The sequence below is a fragment of the Hyperolius riggenbachi genome, chromosome 6, assembly GCF_040937935.1.
Source record: "Hyperolius riggenbachi isolate aHypRig1 chromosome 6, aHypRig1.pri, whole genome shotgun sequence".
In the NCBI taxonomy this organism is placed as follows: domain Eukaryota; kingdom Metazoa; phylum Chordata; class Amphibia; order Anura; family Hyperoliidae; genus Hyperolius; species Hyperolius riggenbachi.
The window spans coordinates 328,515,057-328,540,623 of NC_090651.1; the positions used below are offsets into that span (position 1 = coordinate 328,515,057).

General features: G+C 45.5%; 1 protein-coding gene across 1 annotated transcript in view; it reads right to left on the minus strand.

Annotated features, from left to right (window-relative positions):
• Nucleotides 1-1,068: 1,068 nt before the first annotated feature.
• LOC137522903 (carcinoembryonic antigen-related cell adhesion molecule 6-like) overlaps nucleotides 1,069-25,567 on the minus strand; it is a 33,633-nt gene continuing 9,134 nt past the window's right edge. The window contains exons 4-6 of the mRNA XM_068243044.1: nucleotides 21,441-21,677; nucleotides 5,854-6,000; nucleotides 1,069-1,457 (exon numbers count right to left, since the gene is read on the minus strand). Of these exons, the coding sequence (XP_068099145.1) occupies nucleotides 1,309-1,457; nucleotides 5,854-6,000; nucleotides 21,441-21,677 (533 nt within the window). The 3' untranslated portion in view covers nucleotides 1,069-1,308. The remainder of the gene's footprint in view (nucleotides 1,458-5,853; nucleotides 6,001-21,440; nucleotides 21,678-25,567) is intronic.

The window sequence follows — 25,567 nt, forward strand, 5'->3', positions numbered from 1 at the left end:
ACGGGGCCCTCAAGCCCTGGCGTGAACACACCAAGAGGAGGCAAAGGGTGAGGAGCCCAGTAGAGCGGAGCCCCCCTCTGATTGCTGGTGAGGTGCTGCACAGGGGTCCCCGGGTGGTGAAGTGCAGCCACGTGCGTTCAGCGCAGGAGGAAGAGATGGATGTGCGCAGCCAAGATTTGCAGTGCGGTGGTGATCCGAGGCGTGGGACCACGTGGAGTGATGCAGTGAGTCTGGAGGAGCAGCAGCAGCTTATCCGGGGGCCTGAGGCAGAGGACCGGCGTGGGACCACGTGGTGTGATGAGACGGGTGAGCAGCCGGAGCAGCAGGCCGGAGCTGGCAGCGGCGACCAGGAGCCAGGATGTTCCCGAGGATGCAGCGGGAACGGAGGTCCGCAGACTACGAGGTCTGTCCTGGCAACAGCGGGAAGCAGGCGAGACCAGAGCGGTGGCAGCGGCAGGCAGACCGGAGCGGTGGCGGCAGTCAGGTGGAGCTGAAGGCCGGCGTGGGACCATGTGCAGGCATCGGGTGAGTACAGCTGGGCTGCTGCCTAGCAACAAGCTAACTAAAAAAAAAAAAAAAAAACTAAGACTAAAAACTAACCTAAGCTAAAACAAAATGCATCAGCTAAAACACAAAACGACAAGCAGTCTTCTAAAGCTAACCAATACTACTTTGTGTAGCTTTGTGTAGCTGGAAACTGTGGAAACACTACCTAGCTACAGGAGCCATGTAACCGAGGCGACCTGCTGGGGCGCCATCTTGGCCATAGATGTAAGCCAAGTGCACCCTACATACATAAGTAAAGTAGCCATGTTCCCCAGATAACAGAATTAATCTGATATGAGGTTTGAGTGATGGGGAGGCATGGGGGCAGGCATGATGCCCTTGGTGCTGTGGCGCCCATGGCATGTGCCATGGCTGCACCCCTCTAGATAAGCCTCTGAGACCAGCCCACCTGAATCAAAATCCATGTTTCCTTTTTATTGGCTACTGTGTTTATCTACCCAATTTTGGACTCATCCTATGGCATCACCACTGAAAATGTATACAAATAATACAAGTCAAGTGTACAAATATATTGATCCTTTATTTAAGTGTAGAGCCATACAAAGCAATTTCCTGCTCATGAAAAAAATGAAACCATCTAAAAAGTAAAAAATAAAAGCACATTTTTTTCTGTGCACTTTTTGATAAGGTAGGTCCAGACTTTCTACTGCCTAATTTTGGCCTGATGATAGCTCCTTTGAAGTCTAGAATCAGAATATCTCCTGTATTCTCTGTGCCATGCCAATTATGTGATGCACGTCACTATGGTCGTATGACGTAAACAGAGGTGTAAACAAGTATTCCTGCTGTGCCCAGTGCTGTGTGGCAGATGAGAACTGAAGTGATGGGAGAATGAGTAGCTTCCATGAGGGACAAAGCTTGTTGCATTCCTGTTCTTCTTTCACTAAAATCTATTCTAGAAACAGAAAAAAGATTACACAGTGCTAGAAAAATAGAAAGCGGACAGAAAATACATTAAAATGCAATGAGTCCAAAATATATACTTCTGTTGAATACATTTCAGCTTCCTAATGATAGCAAACACCAGCATATCTATATTCCTGGGGGGAGGGAGCAGCTGAGGGGCGGCCCTATACATAATAAATGCAGAGTGGTAACAGAGTGGGGCATTATACATACTTGCTCCTGGCCTGATACACATCTCCTCCACTTTCTATTCAGTGTGCAAGTGCTGAGCAGCTGGCCAATCACCATGCAGCTTCAGTCCCGACTCCCTGCCTGGTGATTGGCTGGCTGCACGGCAGTTTTAAACAGGAAGTGGAGGAGGCTCATATCACGCTGGGAGCTGGTATGTATAAATCTCAGCTGCGCTTCCTGCTTTGCATTGATTATGTATAGGTCCACCCCCAAGCTCCTGGGCCCCTTCCGGACCCCCCTAGCTGCTGACTTCCCTGTGACCACAACGTTTGCGAGGACTATAGTTCTGCTAGTGTTTGCTATAATTTTGTAATAATGCAAAGCCAACTTCCATTACATTCACTACAACTTTCGATAGTTCAATAGATTCCCAGTCTTCTTCCATTGTAATCCCTCTTTTTGCTTCGGTTTCACTTTATGCATCTGAGCAATGTTCATCTCCCATTCATTAGCCTATAACTTTATCACTACTTATCACAATGAACTGATCTATATCTTGTTTTTTCCGCCACCAATTAGGCTTTCTTTGGGTGGTACATTTAGCTAAGAGCCACTTTACTGTAAATGTATTTAAACAGGAAGAATAAGAAAAAAAAATAAAAAAATTCATTATTTCTTAGTTTTCGGCCATTATAGTTTTAAAATAATACATGCCTTCATAATTGAAACCCACGTATTGTATTTGCCTAATAGTCCCGGGTATTACACCGTTTAAATTATGTCCCTATCACAATGTATGGCGACAATATTTTATTTGGAAATAAAAGTGCATTTTTTCTGTTTTGCATCCATCACTATTTACAAGCTTATAATGAAAAAAAAATAGAAATATTTAATCTTTACATTGATATTTAAAAAGTTTAGACCCTTAGGTAAATATTTACATGTTGTTTTTATTGTATTTTTTTTTTTTTTATTAAACATTTTATTTGGGTATTTTTTGGGAGGGTGGGTTGTAAATAGTAATTTTTTTTTTTATGTAAATATGTGTGTAGTTTTTTTTTTTTTTTTAGATGTAGTTTTACTTTTTAACCACAAGATGGAAGCCATGAGTTTGTTTACATGACGTCACTTTAAGAGTAACATGCACGCTTAGAGGGACGTAGGGGGACGCAAGAGGCAGAAAAAGCAGGGCTTCCGAGAGAAGCAGTTGCTTTTTCTGCGGGGGAGAGGCTTGATTGACTCCTGGGCTAACGATCCACGGCCGGGAGCACGCGTGCATGCGCGCGATCGGCCGCGGGAGCACGCGGGAGCGCACATGGCCTCCTGGACGTAGCTTCTATGTCCAGGAGGCTTAAATGGTTAAAGAGACCTTGACTCAGTCTAGAAAGCTTAGCGATTATATGTGTGTTTAGTGTGGCTGCAGCACTTTTAAGCCACAGCTCCTCCCTCTGGCCGCGATGTGTGCTAGAGTTGCTTGCTAGTATGTTTTCTAAGCATTTAAATGCTGTGCTTGAGGTCTGACCTTGTGCAGTCCCCATACATTCAGTAGGTTGTAATTGCACTCTCAGCATAAAACTTCATTCATCCACCTCTCCCCCCTTCATGGACTCACTCACCAGATGTTGCGGTCTATAGCTAGACCAAACAACGCCTCTGGGGTGTATGGCCCCCCGTCACCTCACAATCTCACTTGTTCCCCTCCTTGATGGATACAGGGCTGGTCCGTGTCTGGTTAGGTCCTCTCTTCCCTGACATTCCCAAGTGTCACTTTACATAAGAAGCTTTTTATGGCACTCAAATAGAAAGTAAAATGGCACTTCCCTCCAAACAGCAGGAGGGAAGGGACACAGGCGGGTAGCGCCGATACGGAGGAGGCAGGGGAGCGGCGCTGACAGACAGCGCTTAGGTAAATATTGTGCTGGTGACACGCTGCGTGTCGCCAGCACTGCGGGGGTATAGCGGCGCACAGGGGGGTCTTGGAGGCACAGCATGGGGCAACAGAGGCTGGTGTTAGTGTGCACAACCAGCCTCTGTGCCCCACTAGCATAATAAAATCCCACCTCGGGTTCTCTTTAACTGTCTCACTGAGGAGCTCACAATCTAATCCCTACCATAAGCCAATTAACTTATCTGTATGTTTTTGGGATGTGGGAGGAAACCGGAGTATCCGGAGGAAACCCACGCAGACACGGGGAGAACATACAAAATCCTTGCAGATTTTGACCTGGCTGGGATTCGAACCGGGGACCCAGCATTGCAAGGCGAGAGCGCTACCCACTATGCCACCGTGCTGCCCAACTATCTAGGACTTTGCTCTGGGTGCCCATACATCTAGCCATGATAGGTAGATCAACCAAGAGACAGATTTCTCTCTGAACGAATTTGATCAGAGAGAGAGATCTGTCAGCTGCCTATACACCACTGGCTGAATCCTAATCATTTTCATGCTGAAACTGATCAGGAATTGGTCTTGTGATGCCGCATCTGACCGCCCGACGCTATCCCCTAATGTAAATTGTGTCCCACTCCCCAGGTTCCCTGTGCAGTATAGGTTACCTGGCAGTGTCCATCTCTGCCTCACATACATGTGCCCTACGTGGTTGCTGGTGTATATGTGGGTGTGTATGTGACATCACACAGGCACCCACATATACGCTGGTAACCAGGCGGTGCATGTGTATGTGAGGCAATGCGGAGACAGAGCCATTGGCGGACACAGACAGGTAACGTATACTGCACATTAGGATTATTTTCTGGTAAAAGATTGCTGCATTAAGATTATTTTCTGATGAAACATTGCAGCAATATGATTATTTTATGGTGAAACATTGCTGCATTAGGATTATTTTATGGTGAAACATTGCTGCATTAGGATTATTTTATGGTGAAGCATTGCAGTATTATGATTATTTTATGGTGAAACATTGCAGCATTAATGTACCCCTGACGCCAGAATTTTTAATATGTTTTCCTCCCTGGTGCTGTGTGACTAGCAAACAGCGTCATCCTCCCACCTCCAGCACTCCCTGCGGCCCCCGTTCTGACATCACATATGGGCAGGGAGGAAGTGGCAGTTCTTCCTCCCTGTGCCAGTCCTCAACTCAGCCCCCTCCACCTGCCGTTTCAGTTCCCGTTATGATCTGCTGCACACAGCACGCAGGGGAGCTGCGCTGTGTGCGGTCTTGTGGTGATTGAGGTTGGAAGGATATCCGACCTCGATAATCACAAGTCCGCACACAGCGCAGCTCTGTGGTTCCTGTTTGCAGTGGTTAATGAGCGGAACTAGAGCGCCAGGTGAAGGGGCTGCATTATGGATGGGCAGAGGGGATGAGGAACTGCCACTTCCTCCCCGTCTATATTTGACGTTCTGCTCAGTCGAAGATTACGACTGAGCAGAATGGGGTCTACAGGGGGCACAGGAGGGGGAGGATGGTGCTGTGTGCTAGTCGCACCGCACCAATAACCGTAATTGATATTAAAAATATCAGGACCAAGGTCTGGGTCAGGTGTACTTTAAAATTATTGTCATGGGGAGTCACCACGGGTGGGGGGGGGGGGGGGGGGCGCCACAGGTTTTCTTACCTGGAGTGACAAAATGGCTAGAGGCGCCCCTGCTTTTGTGCATGAGAAATTAGAAATTAGGTTGGTAACTCTGTTGACCAATCATAATAATTGCTTTCAGGATTTGCCTTTTTGGAAAATTTATTTTGGTATAGTGCGCTCCAAACCTTCTGGCTTTGGAAAATTGGCACTGTGATTGGCCTGAGGAAGTGGGCTTGTTTCCACAAAATGTGTTGCCTGTGTAAGAAGGGGGTGTGTGTATTGGCCTGCAGTGGCCCCTACCATCTGCAGAACCTGTACACATTTTTTCATTTTTTTTCAAGAGTGCGACCACTTCAGATCCGTCTACTTCTGGATTGCCCGTATGGGGACGGGTTTGTGTTTTCTCCCCCTGCTCCTTGTGGTTGGTTGGCCCATTTGCAACCCACATTTGTGAGAATGTATTATCTTTACTCCTCTACCAGGAAGAGTCACATATTGTGCAATTGGAATACTGGTGTCTCTGTGTTTTGTTTTGTTTTCCCCGAAGGTGAATCTGCACCCTCCTTCAATCAAAAATAAGGGTTCTTTTCATTTGTTGAATAATAATTCCCGAACAGTAATTCCCAATAGTAAACTCCAAGAACTCAGACTGCTGCTACATACTTTTTCTGCTTAACACAATGAGAACGGTGATGGCGATGATAGTAGTCAGTCCAAATATCACTCCAATCACAATTCCAGCCGTCTCCCCTCCACTCAATCCTTTTGAAGGTTTAGCCTCAACTGAGGGGTAGGAGCCATTCAAACAACCTGAGAAAAAGACAAAGCAAATACAAAATCAATTGAAACTGTGGAGAGAATCGGCTGAGAAAATCATTGGCAGACCCCTCCCCTCACTTGCCCAACTCTACAACACCAGACTGCGATCCAGAGCACTAAGGATTGCACATGACCCCCCACCCAGGTCACCTCTTCTTCAGCCCAATTCCAATGGACCAGAGGTTTTGTGCCATCTACACCAGGACTGCAAGACTTGGAAAATCTTTCTTCCCACAGCTGTCAGCCTCCTGAACGCCCTCCACATTCTTCCATCCACCAACAAGGCTAGGCCATTTAGTCAACCCAGCCAATTGACTAAATGGTTAGTTTTTTGTTTTTTTTTGTAATGCTTGCATGTGATTTCCACTGTTAACTAAGCTGTTTATGATGCTTACTGCTGTTTGATAGGGGCTTTTTTCCCCTTTTCTTCTGTGTTCTGATAACTGCACTCTCTGTACCTTCATTTATCGATCTACTTTTACACTCTACATTGAGCTATGTATTTGTGCCAATTCCTGTCATGCTCGGCGGAAATAAATGATTCTCAAACAACCTAAAATGGGATGGGATAACAACACGGCCACTATCGTCAAGAATGAGCAGCAGAGGATGTACCAACTACGGCAGCTGAGAAAGTTCGGCCTACCTAAAAATCTAATGGTGCAGTTCTACACTGCAATCATCGAATCCACCATGACGTCATCTATGACTGTATGGTTTGGCTCCTGCTCAGCATTAGAAAAGGGGAGGCTGCAGCGCATCATCTGAACAGCGGAAAGGATAATTAGACTATGGAGAGGGTAGGTAGGCACTCAGTGTGAATTGCAGATGGAAAAATCTCGCTGAAAGGCAGTGTAGCAAACTTCAGCAGAAGCTACGTGCTCACGACAAGAGGACTTCAAACATTGTGACCATATCATATAGGAAAGAGAGAACAGAAAATGTCTGGCACTGTAGCTTTAATGCGTGACAGCAGATGTACAAAAATATTGCATACAACGCATACAAGGACAATGTCCGTGGAAGTGATGGTACTTATCGTGCTCTTGCTGAAGGTGGGGAGGCAACTGTGGGCGCCAGTGGGTGCACGGCCTTACAGCCGTTTCGCAATGGGGTAAGCCTTGCTTCTTCGGAGGCTTCTCATGCACAAATGTGCTGGAGGGAAGCGGCCATTATATCGCCTACTTCCGTATGGGTCCCGCCTCCCTGTAAGAAATGACAAGGGATAATACCATTGGCTGGTAAGGGCGCATCATCATGGGCGGCGCGCATGCGTCACACCATATGGGGGCGCAAGCGCGTCACTGCGTACAGATGAAGCGTACGTATGGTGTCTAAGCGTGTTGTCATGGCAACCTGGACCGCCCCAGCCCGCAGGGACGCACGGCAACTGGCGCCGTCGGCCAATGAGCGGAAGGAGGGGCGGGTGCGAAAGCGCACGACAGCGCTGCCTGGCAACAAGCAATAGACAAACACTTATACCATCCACAGCAAGGACAGGATATATTATCCATATCCCTAAGCTATCTTAGCTAAAAACTCGTGGAAAGAACCTTACAGCACTAATGTATGCCACAAGCTATATGCAGCTATGGTAAGTCCAATGCCAAAAATAGGTAGGAGGGAAGTGAAAGAAAAAAGTGAAGGAGATGTAGGTGAAGGTGAGTGAGGATAAGGGCAGTGAGGCGAGGCACAAGTCCTAGATACCGAGCCCCTAAAAGAGAGAGAGAGAGGTGGGATAAATCACAGGGCGGAAAAACCACTTCAATATAGGTAGAAGCCTGAGGTACATGCACAGACGCCTATTAGCCACATAGACCGACTATAAATAGGGATTATAGCTAATCCAATTTTAGAAATTTAAAAACCTTTGTAAAAAAGGTCAGTTTCAAAGATTAAATTCCAAATATAGAAGTGCGGTCAACATGTGGCGAATATGAGAAGAGAGGGAAAGGAGAGGGCATGCATCAGAGGATAAGGAGAAGAACCATCATGCAAAAAGGAAACCTCAAGGGTCAAGAAAACAGGCTAGATCCAAGTGGTCGTTAAGACCAAGAGGGCCCATAGCGTCCGTCCTAAGAATCCACTTCGATTCAAGCTTAAGGAGCATTTTTTTTTTGACCCTTGAGGTTTCCTTTTTGCATGATGGTTCTTCTCCTTATCCTCTGATGCATGCCCTCTCCTTTCCCTCTCTTCTCATATTCGCCACATGTTGACCGCACTTCTATATTTGGAATTTAATCTTTGAAACTGACCTTTTTTACAAAGGTTTTTAAATTTCTAAAATTGGATTAGCTATAATCCCTATTTATAATCGGTCTATGTGGCTAATAGGCGTCTGTGCATTTACCTCAGGTTTCTACCTATATTGAAGTGGTTTTTCCGTCCTGTGATTTATCCCACCTCTCTCTCTCTCTTTTAGGGGCTCGGTATCTAGGACTTGTGCCTCGCCTCACTGCCCTTATCCTCACTCACCTTCACCTACATCTCCTTCACTTTTTTCTTTCACTTCCCTCCTACCTATTTTTGGCATGGAACTTACCATAGCTGCATATAGCTTGTGGCATACATTAGTGCTGTAAGGTTCTTTCCACGAGTTTTTAGCTAAGATAGCTTAGGGATATGGATAATATATCCTGTCCTTGCTGTGGATGGTATAAGTGTTTGTCTATTGCTTGTTGCCAGGCAGCGCTGTCGTGCGCTTTCGCACCCGCCCCTCCTTCCGCTCATTGGCCGACGGCGCCAGTTGCCGTGCGTCCCTGCGGGCTGGGGCGGTCCAGGTTGCCATGACAACACGCTTAGACACCATACGTACGCTTCATCTGTACGCAGTGACGCGCTTGCGCCCCCATATGGTGTGACGCATGCGCGCCGCCCATGATGATGCGCCCTTACCAGCCAATGGTATTATCCCTTGTCATTTCTTACAGGGAGGCGGGACCCATACGGAAGTAGGCGATATAATGGCCGCTTCCCTCCAGCACATTTGTGCATGAGAAGCCTCCGAAGAAGCAAGGCTTACCCCATTGCGAAACGGCTGTAAGGCCGTGCACCCACTGGCGCCCACAGTTGCCTCCCCACCTTCAGCAAGAGCACGATAAGTACCATCACTTCCACGGACATTGTCCTTGTATGCGTTGTATGCAATATTTTTGTACATCTGCTGTCACGCATTAAAGCTACAGTGCCAGACATTTTCTGTTCTCTCTTTCCTATATGATATGGTCACAATGTTTGAAGTCCTCTTGTCGTGAGCATGTAGCTTCTGCTGAAGTTTGCTACACTGCCTTTCAGCGAGATTTTTCCATCTGCAATTCACACTGAGTGCCTACCTACCCTCTCCATAGTCTGCCTATTGAACTGTTTCTTCTTTATTGGTATTGAGCACCAGTTATGTCTAATCTAGACGAAGATATTTCTCCAGAGGTGTCAGATTCAGCAGATGAGGCTGAAAAAGTGCAAGGTGATAACGTCACCGCGGGGAGGTCGGACCTGTCTGGTTTCTTTACTTATACCAGTGGTCCCAACTGTTCTATCTCCACTGTGGGCGCCAAGGTGCTGGAGCAAAACCTAGAGAGGCTCTGTGAGAGAGAGGTGGGAGTATTCTGGACGGTCACCACTCTTGAGAAGTACAAGGGAGAGGATTTGGTGGCCAGAGGCTTCAGAAGATATCAAGAGCCTTCTGAGTACAGACAGGACCCTAAATTCCTGGAAACTTGGAAGCAGGAGTTCTTGGAACACTCTGCACGCCTGCAAAATATAGTACTTGATAGGAGTAAAGTAGAGCTGGGCTTAATTACATCTGCCATATCTGAGAGCAAGCTGGAGTACAAAAAATTGGTGTCTGAAAGTTCCTACAGAGCCACCATTGATAAAATTGATAAAAAATTAGTACCTTTGCAAGATAATATCAAAGGGCGGAAGTTGAAGAAGTATCTGCGGGATAGGGAGGACTATAAATTTGGCAGAATTTTCACCTGGGGGACTTTTGTGAACCCTGGGCCAAGAGGAAAACCTCGTCCTCCTAAAAAGCCTAAGGGCTACTGGACAACAGAATCCGAGTCCAGTGGAGAGGACCTCCCCAATACGACGCCAAGGTCAAAACCACGCAAGCCGCAGAAACCATCCAAACCTCATAAATCCAAAAAATCCCCGGCAGAAGAACAACAGGTCCCTTTAGAAAAAGAATCCGGCGAGGAAGAGGAAAGAGCAGAAGGAAAACAGGTCTCTTGGGAGGACAAAAAGAGAAGGAGCAAAAAGAGGAAGACGAGGCAGTAACAATGCCTACCAATAATAAAACGAACTTGGTCAATCTGACCTCCGAGTTTCTACCAGAGGGGGTGGAGGACCTCTTGAATAAAGGCCTGAACTTTTCCCTGTCTGCACAATTTGATTATCCCAACTTTAAAGCAGATCTGTATAGAGGAGTTAGGAAGCTGAATATTAGACATCATTTTGAGAAAAAGAGACTGGAAGATCCTAATGTAGATAGTATGGTTCAGTCGGCAGGAAAGCCAACAATAGGAACCCTGGGTTTCAGCGTATCAAAAAGCTGGGATGACAGGGACCTGGAAGCTATCTCAACTCTGAATGAACTGCTTAATGAGTCAGTTCCGGCTGAAGTGCCGTTACATGACGCTAGGAAGTTTCAACCTTGTAGGTCTGTTATGCCTTTTCCTACACAAGCTGGGTCTGTCATTGATGTTTTTGAACAACAAGTGGACAGGGAGATGAAGGCCCTGCTCTACCCCAGGTCGCAACCTAATCTTACCCCCACGGAATCCAAAGCCCTTCATTGGCTTAAAAACCGCCCTGATCTAACGATCAGGAAAGCGGATAAAGGGGGCGCGGTGGTCATTTTGACCACTGCAGCCTACAAAAAAGAAGCATTACGACAACTTTCCGATGCTTCTACCTATAAACCTTTTAAAAGCGATCAAACTGTCGGATATTTATCCGCTTTAAGATCTTTGTTGAGACAGGGGGTAGAGTTGGGCTTCCTTACTCCCAGATCGGCTAAGGATCTGCTACCTGACTTTCCGGTTAAACCGGTATGGTACCATCTGCCTAAGTTACACAAATCCCTGACCGACCCACCGGGCCGACCCATTGTGTCGGGCCTGGGGTCGGTCACGGAGAGACTCTCTAGGTACCTGGACCACATCCTCAGACCTCTCTTGTCTCATGTCCCTTCCCACCTTGGCGACACCCTTGATGTCTTGGAGGGTCTGGGGTCCACCTCGTGGTGCACAGGAGACCTGTTGGTTACTATTGATGTCACAAGTCTGTATAGTAGAATTCCTCATTTGGAGGGCCTCAAAGCTGTCAGGATGTATCTTGACAGAGGCGACAAAGATCCTCTCTTCAATGAATACATATGTGATTGCTTGGCATTCATTCTTACTCACAATGCGTTCTTGTTTGGTGACGCTTGGTACCAGCAGGTCTCCGGCACCGCGATGGGGACCCCAGTCGCTTGTACTTACGCTAACCTCTTCCTCGGGGCCTGGGAGGAGAGATTTATCCACGCCGTGGACAATCCTTTTAGATTGTATCTGAGGATGTGGTCCAGGTATGTGGATGACGTCTTGGCCTTTTGGTCGGGTGATGCTGCATCTTTGTTCAGCTTTTTGGATTATCTGAATACAAATGACGTGAACATGCAGTTCACGATGGAATACTCACCAGACAAAGTGTGTTTTTTAGATCTTGAATTAATGATCAGGGGAGACACTGTTGTAACTAAGGGCTATCGGAAGTCGACAGCCTCGAATACCATTTTGCACTCCGATAGCTACCATCCTCGCCATGTTACGAGGTCTCTCCCATATGGCCAATTCCTGCGGTTACGCAGAAATAACGCCAGTTTGGAGGACTTCATGGAACAGGCCATGGAGTTGAAATCACGTTTGCTCTCAAGAGGTTATGATGCAGACAATCTCGAGTTTGCTATCAAAGAGGCTTTGAAAAAAGATAGATCTGACCTCATCAAGAGGAAAGCACCCATTTCTAGTCCTCTGAAGAAAGGTTCAGGGGTCTTTACCTTTGATTTTTCTCCAATGGAGAGAGAAATCAAAAGGGTGGTCACTAAAAACTGGCCTATCTTGCTCCAGGACCCTATTCTTAAGGGTTGTCTACCTTCTAAACCTTTGGTGGCCTTTAAAAGAGCACCTACTATTGGCGATCTTTTAGTCCATAGCGACTTTCGTGAGAGTCCACGCCATACATGGCTTGACCAAGTAGCCACTGCAGGTAACCACCGATGTGGGGCATGCAAGGCATGCCGACACATGAGGACAGGCAAGTCCTATCAATTGGGTCCAATCCAGTTCAAGGTTCCTTTCTTTGCCACTTGTAGAACGAACTATGTGGTCTATGCCCTATGGTGCCCATGCCAACGGTTTTATGTTGGTATGACCACAATGGTGAAAGACAGAATTTTGGAGCATGTCCGCCTGCTACCTAAGGGGAAGGGCTGCCCCAGGGTGGTGGAGCACATGACTGTTGCCCACGGCTCTGATCCTAGCCTTTTGTCCTTTGCCTGCGTGGATCATTGTATCCTCCCACGCAGGGGTGGCAACAGGAAAAAATTGCTCCTTAAGCTTGAATCGAAGTGGATTCTTAGGACGGACGCTATGGGCCCTCTTGGTCTTAACGACCACTTGGATCTAGCCTGTTTTCTTGACCCTTGAGGTTTCCTTTTTGCATGATGGTTCTTCTCCTTATCCTCTGATGCATGCCCTCTCCTTTCCCTCTCTTCTCATATTCGCCACATGTTGACCGCACTTCTATATTTGGAATTTAATCTTTGAAACTGACCTTTTTTACAAAGGTTTTTAAATTTCTAAAATTGGATTAGCTATAATCCCTATTTATAGTCGGTCTATGTGGCTAATAGGCGTCTGTGCATTTACCTCAGGTTTCTACCTATATTGAAGTGGTTTTTCCGTCCTGTGATTTATCCCACCTCTCTCTCTCTCTTTTAGGGGCTCGGTATCTAGGACTTGTGCCTCGCCTCACTGCCCTTATCCTCACTCACCTTCACCTACATCTCCTTCACTTTTTTCTTTCACTTCCCTCCTACCTATTTTTGGCATGGGACTTACCATAGCTGCATATAGCTTGTGGCATACATTAGTGCTGTAAGGTTCTTTCCACGAGTTTTTAGCTAAGATAGCTTAGGGATATGGATAATATATTCTGTCCTTGCTGTGGATGGTATAAGTGTTTGTCTATTGCTTGTTGCCAGGCAGCGCTGTCGTGCGCTTTCGCACCCGCCCCTCCTTCCGCTCATTGGCTGACGGCGCCAGTTGCCGTGCGTCCCTGCGGGCTGGGGTGGTCCAGGTTGCCATGACAACACGCTTAGACACCATACGTACGCTTCATCTGTACGCAGTGACGCGCTTGCGCCCCCATATGGTGTGACGCATGCGCGCCGCCCATGATGATGCGCCCTTACCAGCCAATGGTATTATCCCTTGTCATTTCTTACAGGGAGGCGGGACCCATACGGAAGTAGGCGATATAATGGCCGCTTCCCTCCAGCACATTTGTGCATGAGAAGCCTCCGAAGAAGCAAGGCTTACCCCATTGCGAAACGGCTGTAAGGCCGTACACCCACTGGCGCCCACAGTTGCCTCCCCACCTTCAGCAAGAGCACGATAAGTACCATCACTTCCACGGACATTGTCCTTGTATGCGTTGTATGCAATATTTTTGTACATCTGCTGTCACGCATTAAAGCTACAGTGCCAGACATTTTCTGTTCTCTCTTTCCTATATGATATGGAAAGGATAATTAGCTGTAGCTTACCTTCCCTGCAGGATCTTTACGCTAGCAGGTGCAGAAAGAGAGCAACCAAAATTGCCTCTGACCCCTCTCACCCAGCTCACTCCATCTTCCAGCGCATGCCTTCAGGAGTCAGATTCCGATCAATCGCAACTAAAACCTCTAGACACAGGAACAGATTTTTTTCCTTAGGCGTTAGCCATACTTAATGCTGAACCACGCTAGAGCTGCTAGAGCAGAACTGAAAATGAACAATTCTCACCTTGCTTACTGCCACTATACTCACATACTTGACTTGTAATATTCATACTGTCTGTCCTTGTATTGTTTGCGTTTGTTAAGCAACTACCAAGACAAAATCCTTGTAAGTGCAAACTTACTTGACAAAATAAATTGATTCTGATTCTTCTGACTGTATATTGTGGGTGGAAAACATTTAGGTAGGGTCGGAAATGCCCATTTCCGATTCTGAAAAATTCAGATTTCTGCCAATTTCCGATTTCTGATTTTCTGTTTTTACCATTTCTGTTTTCCCGATTTCCAAGGATTATTGTGCATCAGAGAATTAAAAAAAATGACAAAAATACCCCATAGAAAACGGTAAAACGGAATCTTGTGACTGGTCTAAAATTACTGCGTAATATAATTTTTGCGGTAAATTTTCTGCATTCTCTGATTGGTCCAATGCTTCTGATCTCTGTGATTGGACTAAAATTACTGAGTTGCAGTAAATCGGATTTCCGTGGAATTTCAATTTCTTTTTTTTTTTTTTTAGAATTTTCCGAATTCTGACTGGAAGTGCAGAAATGTGCAGAAATGCAGAAATATTAATTCCTTAGAATCCCGAAAAGCATCTCTAAAACATTACATAATGTATTATAGAGCAGACTAGTGCCACTGTAAGCTAGTGTTGAGCTGATGTGTTTGCTTGCGAACAGTCCCTGGGGAATGACTTTAGGGCCGCTTCCATGTTCGCAAGCTATTACTGTGCAGATGCTTTCCCGGCGGCCGCGCATCCTTGAGCGGGTGCCCACAGCCAGGAGCACTCTGCGTGATGTCATGCACATGTGCAGAGCTCTCCTGGCTACGAGCCACATTTTAAACCAAACCTTCCACTAGTGAATCACACCTGAGGAGCAGTTTATATTTTAAGTGAAAAGTATACGGAGGCTGCCACATGTATTTTCTTTTAACCACTTTACCCCCGCCCGTACGAATTTCTCCATCCCTTTTTCCATCCTTTAACCCCCAGGGACGGAGAAATCCGTACTTCCCGTGCTCCCGCCGCTGCCCAGGCTCCCGCTCGCTCTAGCGCGCACTCCCGCTCATAAACACGCCGCCGGCCGCTCGCCCGGAGATTAATGAACGGGAAAATCCATTCCCGTTCGTTGATCTAAGCCCCGCAATGATCTGCTGCTTCTCCGCTAAGCAGCGCGATCATTGTGAAAAAAAAAACCCGTTCCCAGCCTCCTAGTACTTCCTCGCATAAAACAAAAAGTTACTGTTGCCATCTTGTGGCCAAATAGTAAAACTACACCCTAAAGCATTTTTCACATACAAATACATTACTTATACACAAAAAATTAACTCATTACCTCCCACACTCCCCATTTTTTTTTTTTTGTAATTAAAAAAAAATAAAAAATGTACAATTAAAAAAAATACATAAATAGTTACCTTAGGGACTGAACTTTTTAAATATTTATGTCAGGAGGGTACAACACTGTTACTTTATAAACTATGGGCTTGTAATTAGGGATGGACGCAAAACTGAAAAAAATGCACCTTTATTTGCAAATAAAATATTGGCGCCAAACATCGTGATAGGGACATATTTTAAACGGTTTTATAACCGGGACAAATGGGCAAATGCATTTCATGGGTTTTAATTACAGTAGCATGCATTATTTAAAAACTATAATGGCCGAAAACTGAAAAATAATGATTTTTTCCCCACATTTTTTCTATTTTCCCATTAAAACATATTTAGAATAAAATAATTCTTGGCATAATGTCCCACCTAAAGAAAGCCTAATTGGTGGCGGAAAAAAACAAGATATAGTTCATTTAATTGTGATAAGTAATGATAAAGTTATAGACAAATGAATGGAAGGAGCACTGAAAGGTGAAAATTGCTCTGGTGCTCAAGGGGTAAAACCCCTCAGTGGTGAAGTGGTTAAACAATGCTGATCTTTTTTGGCTGCAGTAGTGGTGGCAAACCTATAATATTCCTATGTTATGTATTGTACAGTTTAATTTTTTTTGTTTGTTTTTTTGTAATATATCATGTTTATTTTATATTCTGTTGTGATACCAGATAATGTAATTAACCCCTTCGGGACCAGCACCCTCTGTCCCCTTAAGGACCAGAGGGTGCTGGTCCAACAAACCGCCGCTTCCCGACGAATCGCCGCAATAATTTGTCGCTCCCGCCGAACACGCCTCTCTGTCCCCACCGCAGGCTGCTCTCTCTGCCATCGGTATGACGGCAGAGCGCTGTGCGCCAGTCAGGAGCCGCTTTCATTGGCTCCTGACCCTGTCACTCCATGTAAGCCAATGGGAACAGCTTACATGAATGACAGGGCCAGGAGCCAATGAAAATGGCTCCTGCCCGGCGCACAGTGGCGGAGACGTGCGGGGGTGCACGGTCAATGGGACCTAGTGTTTACGTCTGGTCAGAACCGCAGCGCCCCCTGCCTGCCATAGATTCGTACTCGCTCGGTCCACAGGTAGTTAAAGTGGATCCGAGGTGAACTTTTACTCATTGAATATTTGTGTTCCTTTCCTATTGTTTATAGGACATTCCTCAAGCCAAATACGTTTTTTCTTTTGTTTTAATACTCTAATTCCCTATAAATTAAACAAGCCACGCCCACAGGTTTTCAGAGAGCCTTGGCAGTAGCAAGGGCTCATGGGAGCTCAGTCTGGGCAGGAGGAGGAGGAGGTGTTACTAGCCATTGATTTCAGAGGCAGAGGGGAGGAGGGGGGATTAGGTGTTTTTCAGAGGCTGAGTGCTCAAGATGCAGATAAGCCTGCCTCTGTGTAATGTTTACAAACAACATGGCTGCTGTCATTGTATCACAGGAAGAAATAATCATTTTCTATTAAAGCTGTTTGTAGTTAGATTTGCTGTGTAAACTATCTAAACTTTAGATAGACAAGTTACTTGTTATAGTTAGTTTTTCATCTCGGATCTGCTTTAAGATAGCTGGATAGCTCCAGATAGCTGGAAGTGACACATGCTGAGTTGTTTATGGACTAGTTTACTTATTGAAACAATGGACTTGCTGGAAACTTCCATAGCCTAAAGGTAAGTACACATGTCTGATTTTTCCAAACGACTTGTCATTCAAATTGGTCGTTTGAACGACAGTTGGACGTGTGTACATTCAATCGTTAGACTGATAGTAGCAGTTTTGACTGATCCGCTGGGCTAATCTGTTGGACCAACTGTCATTCAAATGACAGTTAGGTCCGTACATGTGTACAAAAGACTGAGAGTCGTTTGTACAAGTAATGGTCATTCAAACATAAAGTCTTTAGATCAGTCGTTTGATCTGGTCCATTGCTGTATCCAGTCCATTGACCAGTCAAACGGCATGTTAATTAGCTGACATTAGCATATCAACCCTTTTGTAGGTCTGTGTGTACAAGAAGTTTGAAGGACTTGTTGTTTGAATGACAAGTTGTTCAAACATCCAATTTGAATGACAATCAGGCATAAAATTAGTACGCACCTTTAGATCAGGCCTATTGTGATCCAAGGTTTTCTGGAAGCTTCTCTGTGGAATGCCTATAGGAGCCAGGTGAGCTATAGTTAGAGTCAGAATTGTGCTGGGGTTGTGAATGAGCAGATCTGCTGTAAATTCTTTCAATAGAGTCTTGGGGCTTGATTCACAAAAGCATGATAACTCAGTTATCATGCCTAAAAGCTTTGCATGTGCGAACTAGGGTGTTAAGTAGTTAGCATGTGCAAACTACTTAGCACCCTAGTTTGCACATGCTAATTACTTAGCACCCTAGTTTGCAAGTGCAAACTACTTAGCACCCTAGTTTGCACGTGTAAACTACTTAGCACCCTAGTTTGCACGTGCAAACTACTTAGCACCCTAGATAGCATGTGCAAACTACTTAGCACCCTAGTTTGCACGTGCAAACTACTTAGCACCCTAGTTTGCACGTGCAAAGCCTTAAAATCAATGGAGCTTCACCCGCACAGTAAAATAGAGTATGTTAATGTAATTAAGAATGGTGGTTACATTAACATGTGCGGTACTGTAAAGCAGTGCATGCAAAGTCTTACGCACGCTGCATAATGAAGTATATACAGTGATAATCAATGTTTTATATTGCGCTCGCATGATCTACACTGACTTTGTGTGCTAACTAGTATTATCACATGAAGTCAGTGCAGTTCACGGTACTTTGCACATGAAGCGTTTGCTTGCAAAACTTTACGTGCGCAAACTCTTACGCGCTAGTGTTGGGCGAACAGTGTTCGCCACTGTTCGGGTTCTGCAGAACATCACCCTGTTCGGGTGATGTTCGAGTTCGGCCGAACACCTGATGGTGTTCGGCCTTTTAAGTTCGGGTTCGGCCCAAACTATTGACAGGGCCGAACAGGGCCGAACAGGGCCCTGTTCGCCCGAACATGCCGCAATACGGCCCCCCTATGGGGTCGCAGGCATAAGGGGGGAGCATGCCCCGATCGCGGGGGGGGGTCGGAAATTCCCCCCACCCCCTCCGCTAGCGCTCCCCCCTCTGCCCGCTTCCCCATACAAAAGTTTAAGGAAAGTACCTGCGGTAGTGGATGGCCTGGCAGTGGCACTGTGGAGTGAGGAGGAGGAGTCCGGAGAGTGACGCGTTGAGGGAGGCCGGGCAGCGGGCGTGAGGTCAGAGAAAGGGCGGAAGTACCACAAGGGTACTACCGCTGAACCTCCCGCTGCCCGGCCTCCCTCAACACGTCACTCTCCGGACTCCTCCTCCTCACTCCACAGTGCCACTGCCAGGCCATCTACTACCACAGGTACTTTCCTGAAACTTTTGTATGGGGAAGCGGGCAGAGGGGGGAGCGCTAGCGGAGGGGGTGGGGGGAATTTCTGACCCCCCCCCCCGCGATCGGGGCATGCTCCCCCTTATGCCTGCGACCCCATAGGGCCCCCAAAAGCGGGATGTTCGGGAAGTTTGGGGTTCGGCCCGAACATGCCGAACATCTCGGCCATGTTCGGCGAACTTTCCCGAACCCGAACATCCAGGTGTTCGCCCATCACTATTACGCGCATGTAAGAGATTGTCAGATCTGACAATAATGTCAGAAATCACTGATCTGCTGCATGTTTGTTCAGGGTCTATAGCTGAAATTATTAAATGCAGACGAACAGCAGGATAGTCAGGCAACTAGTATTGCTTAAAAGGAAATTAGCATGACAGCCTCCATATCCCTCTCACTTCAATAGCCCAAGGCCTATTTTGAGGGAAGAATTCAACTTACCAGAATGTTTTTAGGAGAGGAAGGAAACTAGAATGCTAGAGTGAGAGGAGCTTGCTGAGGGGGCTAGGCATAGATGAGGGGGGGGGGGGGGGTTCTGTGGTTTTGGGTGGAGCTTCATGACAGTTTTGGGGCAGAGATTCATGGCCCTCTTGGCACCTATTTGAAAAGCCTTACTGTGATACCCGAAGGTCAGGTCGCTCAGGGCAAAGGGCGGCCCTAACCGCTAGTATTAAAAAGTGGGGATAAAATCACTACTACAAGTATCCTGTATTATTGAACTCATTTTAAATAGTACTCATTTTAAAACATACCTAAAAATATTTGCATTAACACTTGTAAAGGGATACTCCCCCTTAGTAAATACAATTTCATAATCATAACATACTGTATATCCTCACTACGCAAAGCATTTTGTAGTGGGGTTAGATTTAGGCCTTGTTCACAGTTCACAGGTGGTTTTTGTGCGCTGGGCATTTTTGCTAAGCGTTTTTTAAGTGCTTTAGCAGAGCAATTATTTAAATCACTTCATGACATCTGTCAGGAAGTGATTCCTTTGTTTCCGAAAATGAATAAGTACAATGGGCCTGATTCACAAAGTGGTGATAACTCAGTTATCCCGCCTAAAAGACTTTAGGCGTGATAACCTTTGTACTGCTGAGTTAGCACCGTTTTGTGCTCTTTATCGCGCGCAAAGTCCCGCACGCAAACATTTGCGCATGCAATCGCGCAACTCCGCGCGCAGCGCCCATAGGGTTTAATAGGCACATCGCGCGCACTGAACCGTGCGCCTAACTTTGCGCGCGGGAATTTTGCGCGAGTTTCATTTTATCACGCCTAAACTGAGTTTAGGCGTGATAAAGGGCTTTTCACAGGCGTGCAAACACTTTGCACCGCTTTGTGAATCAGGCCCAATGTATTTATTCATTAAAGCGCTGGGGAAATCCCTATACAAAGCGATTTTTCAAGCACTTTGCGATTTCCCGATACCTTCCACCCAGGGCAAATCGCCCTGAAAATGGCACATGCAGCGCTTTTGTCAGCGGAAAGCAAACAGAATGCCCCAATGAGAACTATCTCATTGGAAAGCATAAAGTAAGCGCTTTTAGGGCGATTTGTACAAATCGCCTGCGCTTATATTTTCCATAAGAACGAGCCCTTACAGTAAGTATTTCCCTGCTCTGTGGCCTACCTGCTAACCGTTTGACCTCACTACAGTCCGTCGTGAACTCTTCTGCATGACTCATGCTCCTCTCCTCCAGTTTCTCCAATCCTATCCTACTATGTCTGTCCCTTCACTGGCTGCCAATCCCAGAAATTATACAACTCAAAATCCTGACTCTACGTGCATGAAAAAAGGGGGCCAGGAATAATGGGCCCAGCTGGAAAACAAAATGGTGCCAGTGGATAACGAAACCCTAACAACAATAAATATTGTTGGCAAACTTGGTTAACGATAAATACTGTTTTAAAAACAGACAGGAGATAATAACGAAAAGACATTAACGTTACAAATCATTACGTAATTCAAAAAAATCATTACGTAATTAAAAAAAAACAGCTTAACCCAACCCTAGTCTCATACACAACCCTCCCCTGGTGGTACCTATAACTAACCACTCCCCTCGTTGCACCTAACTCTAACCACTCCCACCGGTGGTGCCTAACCCTAACCACCCCCCCAGTGGTGCCTAACCCTAACCTGGTGTGGTTGCCTAAAACTAACCGCCGCCTGGGTGGTGCCTAACCCCAACCATTTCCCCCGATGGTGCTTAAACCTAACCACTCCCTTTGCAGAAACACCCTTTTACACATAGAAACAATAATATCTTTGATAACATAAAATCTGTACATACAAACGTAATAATATGACAGTCTTGTTAGACGAATAATTGCCCGGTGCCTGCGGAGGGGAACAAGTGATCCAAGGACGATGGCACGGAACCTTACAGCTACAGGGGGCTGATAGAAGCCCCGGGTAAGTGTCTGTTTATGTTTATTACGGGACTCCACAGAACCCCTTTAACAACGTCATCATTCTGACTCATAATAATGCAATGTGTCTTAGGTCTCAGAATCTCATCACTTCCCCTCTGAATGGATGACGCATGGGGAATCTAATATACATTTCAATCATCCACATCCAAATCTTACCAAATAGCAAAACACATTGGGATGCTCTGTCCAGCTGTTGTCCTTTACAGATAAGTTCTTTTCCGTGAAAATTAGTGGAGACATATTGTCCATATCTGTCTGTTCCAACCTCGGCTGGCCATCCAGAAAACTTGTATGTCACCTGAGCACTGGGGTTTCCTCCTGGCCAGGAACAGGCAAGACTTACCCATTCACCAGCGGGCTCTGCAGAACACTGAATGTCTCCTTCTGGTCTCCCTGTAAAACATAAAAATGTTACCAGCTCACCTAGTGAATGTGATTTCAGCATCGAATCGCAAATACATTCACAACCAGACAGCAGGAGTCTCCACATGGGAAACAAGGTGGATGCTTGAATTTCTCGAAGTTACATATTTGATGGAAAAATAGGACACTGTAACACACAGGTGCCAAACACAAAGACTGCAGGAAGAATGCGGCCCCCCTTGCCATTTTGTGGCCCTCAAGAGGTTCATATGTGCATCATTGTTAGCAGTAAAAGAACAGTACTCAGCCCTCCCATTCAGAGGATGAAATTGTTGGTTTGAGCCTGGGTGCAGCAATATCCCAAGGGACCCCGCTACAAAATTTACATGCAGCACCCTCTTTGGATCCAAATCCGCCCTGTGGCTGATAAAACACATGTGCCTTTCCCTCTGGCACCCTCTCCCCTGTAATATTTACTTGCTCCAGCGACGTGTTGTGTCTCTTCTCAGGGCCGGATCTAGACTTTTTTTTGCCTGATGAAAACTTGTGAGGATGCCCCCCCCCCCCTCCTAAATTGGAATGATTGCAGTGAGCCTCCCCAAAAAACACCCTCCATATAGGTAGGTAGCCAGTTATAGGCCAGGTACAGTTGTCCCCAGTATAGGTTAGCCAGGTACAGTTGCCCCCAGTATAGGCCCTTCACTTCCTGTGTCTCCCTGGTGCTGCCCCCAGACTTCTGCCACCTGAGGAAGTTGCCTCATTTGGCATCATGGGCAGACTGGCCTGTCTCTTCTGTTCTTCCTGGCTGCTGCATACTCTCTGCTGCCATAGTTACAGCTCCCAATCACGTGACAGGTAGGGATGCTCATTTGGATTCCGCAGACTTGAAATTCCTGCATTTCCAGAAATCGGAATTCTGCAGAAATTTTATTTAACGAAACCCCAGAACTCAGAAGCATCGGACCAATCAGAGAATGCAGATTTTTTTTTTTTTGCAAAATCGTAATTTTAGACCAATCACAAGACTGATTTTCCTTTTTCCGTTTTTTTTTTTTTCATTTTTTGCATTCTCTGGTGCAAAAAAGTGACTAATAAAATACTCCTCAAAAATTGGGAAATTGGAAAAACTGAAAATCAGAATTTCCACAAAATCCGAAAAAAAATTTCCCGACCATCCCTAGTGATGTGCATTCAGAGCCAGAGGTATGCAGCATAGAACATGTGTCTGTCAGGATGATTAGAGCAGCCCTGGAGCAGGTAAATATTAAACTGCTCCACTGCGCTAATCTGCAAGGGGGAGGTGCTAGGATCCAGGAAACCCCCATCGCTATAGTAACACCACTTTATTTTGAGACTGTTCTATAAACGTTAAATCTTAATAAACAATCTGGCCCGAGACTTAGCCTATGTTTTACATTTTGGCCCCTTACATGATTGCGTTTGACACCCCCTGTTCTGACACATGTCTTCTGTATTGAGCCAAAGTTACATAGTTACTTAGTTACATAGTTATTTTGGTTGAAAAAAGACATACGTCCATCGAGTTCAACCAGTACAAGTAAGTAGAAGTAAGTAGAAGAAATAAATTGTCTGTAAAGACAAGACAAGACAAGACAAATAACATTTATATTGCGCTTTTCTCCTTGCGGACTTAAAGCGCCAGAGCAGAGCAGCAGCCACTAGGGCGCGCTCTATTGGCAGTAGCAGTGTAAGGGAGACTTGCCAAAGGTCTCCTACTGAATTAGTGCTAGCTTACTGAACAGGCAGAGCCGAGATTCGAACCCTTGTCTCCTGTGTCAGAGGCAGAGCCCTTAACCATCAGTAAACAGTGTATGAATTGTATATTTACTATAAAATTACATCAAGTTTACTAGCTTTTCCAAAGTGGGATTGATAACAAATTGGGTCACAGGTTTCCTGTGGATCATGGATCAACCACAAGTAGAACCATCCCCAGGACTGGATTTCTTTAAAGGCCACAAAGGCCCAGGGCTTGGGCGTCCACAGCCCATGGGAGGCACCAGAAAATAATAGAAGGGTTGCTATATATAAAAGAGGAGGCTAGAAATGGGGGGGGGCAACACAAAACAATGAGAAGCTGATGCCCATGGGAGCACATGGAATGGGAGGGGCGCTGCTGCACATGAAAGTGGAGCCACAATACATTTGGCCTAGTGGCACAAAAAGTATAAATCCGGCCTTGACCATCCCAGTTTTGGTGAACGTTCCATGATGATGATGGAAGAGAATCTAATGTGTTGTTAAACACCAAAGTCATTCATATAACACACATTTTAAAAAAATGCACCTTAAAATGTAGGAAGGAAATTCCTTTAAGGATTGAAAGTGGGAAAAACAATAGAGATAGGTCATAAACATCACTAAAGAGCTAGATCATGAAAGAGAAAAGGTACTGAAATAATGAATAATATTTACATAGAAAGTATGTCTGGTAAATGGTGGCATAGTGGACACAATACACTCCTCGATTTCTCCCATTTATATACAGGCAAATCGATCACTCTGATCACTCTGATCAAATTGGCTGGAAATTAATGCAGTGATCAGCCCAATTGATCGATCAATCGACCAATTTTTGACCGGAATCTGATCAAATAGATTGATCGAACCACACGGAAAATCAATGTCGATTGTGACAGGTCAAGACCGGTGGCAGATTGAGAGCCCATAGTTTTGCATTGGTGGGGACAGTACAACGCTATGGTTTGGTAGATTTTTAATAGATTTCATTCTGATTCTAGTTCCTACTGTGTAGCACACATCAGATAGATTCGTGTCGGATTTGATCTGGCGGGAATCTATCTGATGGTTGAATCTGGTGACAATCTATAGTATAACTATGGCCATCTTAAGAGCCCATCCCATGTTCAAATCTAAGCCAGGACACTACCTGCATAACGTTTTTATCCATATTTGCATGAGTTTCCTCCCAAAAAAAACTTTTACTGAAAAGATTATTGGCCCACAACTCCCCCCAATGGACTTAGAAATAGGGTGCACACAAACATCCAAATTTAATTGGCAATAACCAGGGAATTTTAACACTGGACATTAAGTATGAGAGCTTACCTGCACAATCCAAGTGCATATTAAAGTTATCTGATTTTATCATCATCATTAAGGTAAGCCAGCTCACTCCTTCTATCTTAACTATTATTACCACAGTTTTATCATCATCCCTATTTGTACCTACACAATCGGTTCATATAGTACAGTATTCAAAATCTTTTGGCTCTCATACTACATGGAAGTGGTAAAGTTGGGCAATCATTGGCCAATTGAAATTGTATTTGTGTATACACCCTATGATAGGGATAAAGACTGACTCTAGTAGGGATTTGATTATGAGGTCCTCTGAGGGATTGCTACTGACATGATCATGTTCTCTGTAAAGCTCTGCAGAAGATGTTTGCGCTATATAAATAATAATAGTGGCTGTTGTTATTATTATTAACTTCCTCCGGACCACATAGTTATTAAATCCAGGGGTGCTCGGATACCCCTTTTCAAAATCCACCTGGATCCGGATACCCAGATATCCAATCCGGGTCGGATATCCGATTTAAAAAATTTCCAATCCGAATCTGATATCCGACCCTAGTATCCAGGATATCCGGGCAAATCCGAATATCCGGATAGAAAAAACGGAAGTGGCCTATAAATTGCTTTAAAAACGTTTTTTAGGGTATATGAGGCATGTAGCATCATTATTTTGTAAAGGAGAACACTAATTGATGATGTGGGGCCTTAAAATCCCCCCCCCCCCACAAAAAAAAATGGCTGTCAATTAACATTAGGCCTAGGTTCCAGACAGTGGTCGTGCAGCCCACATTGTGTCCAAAGTCTAACCGCACAACTGGGACATGACAGTTTTCAGCCAAGACACCTCCAAAAAATTA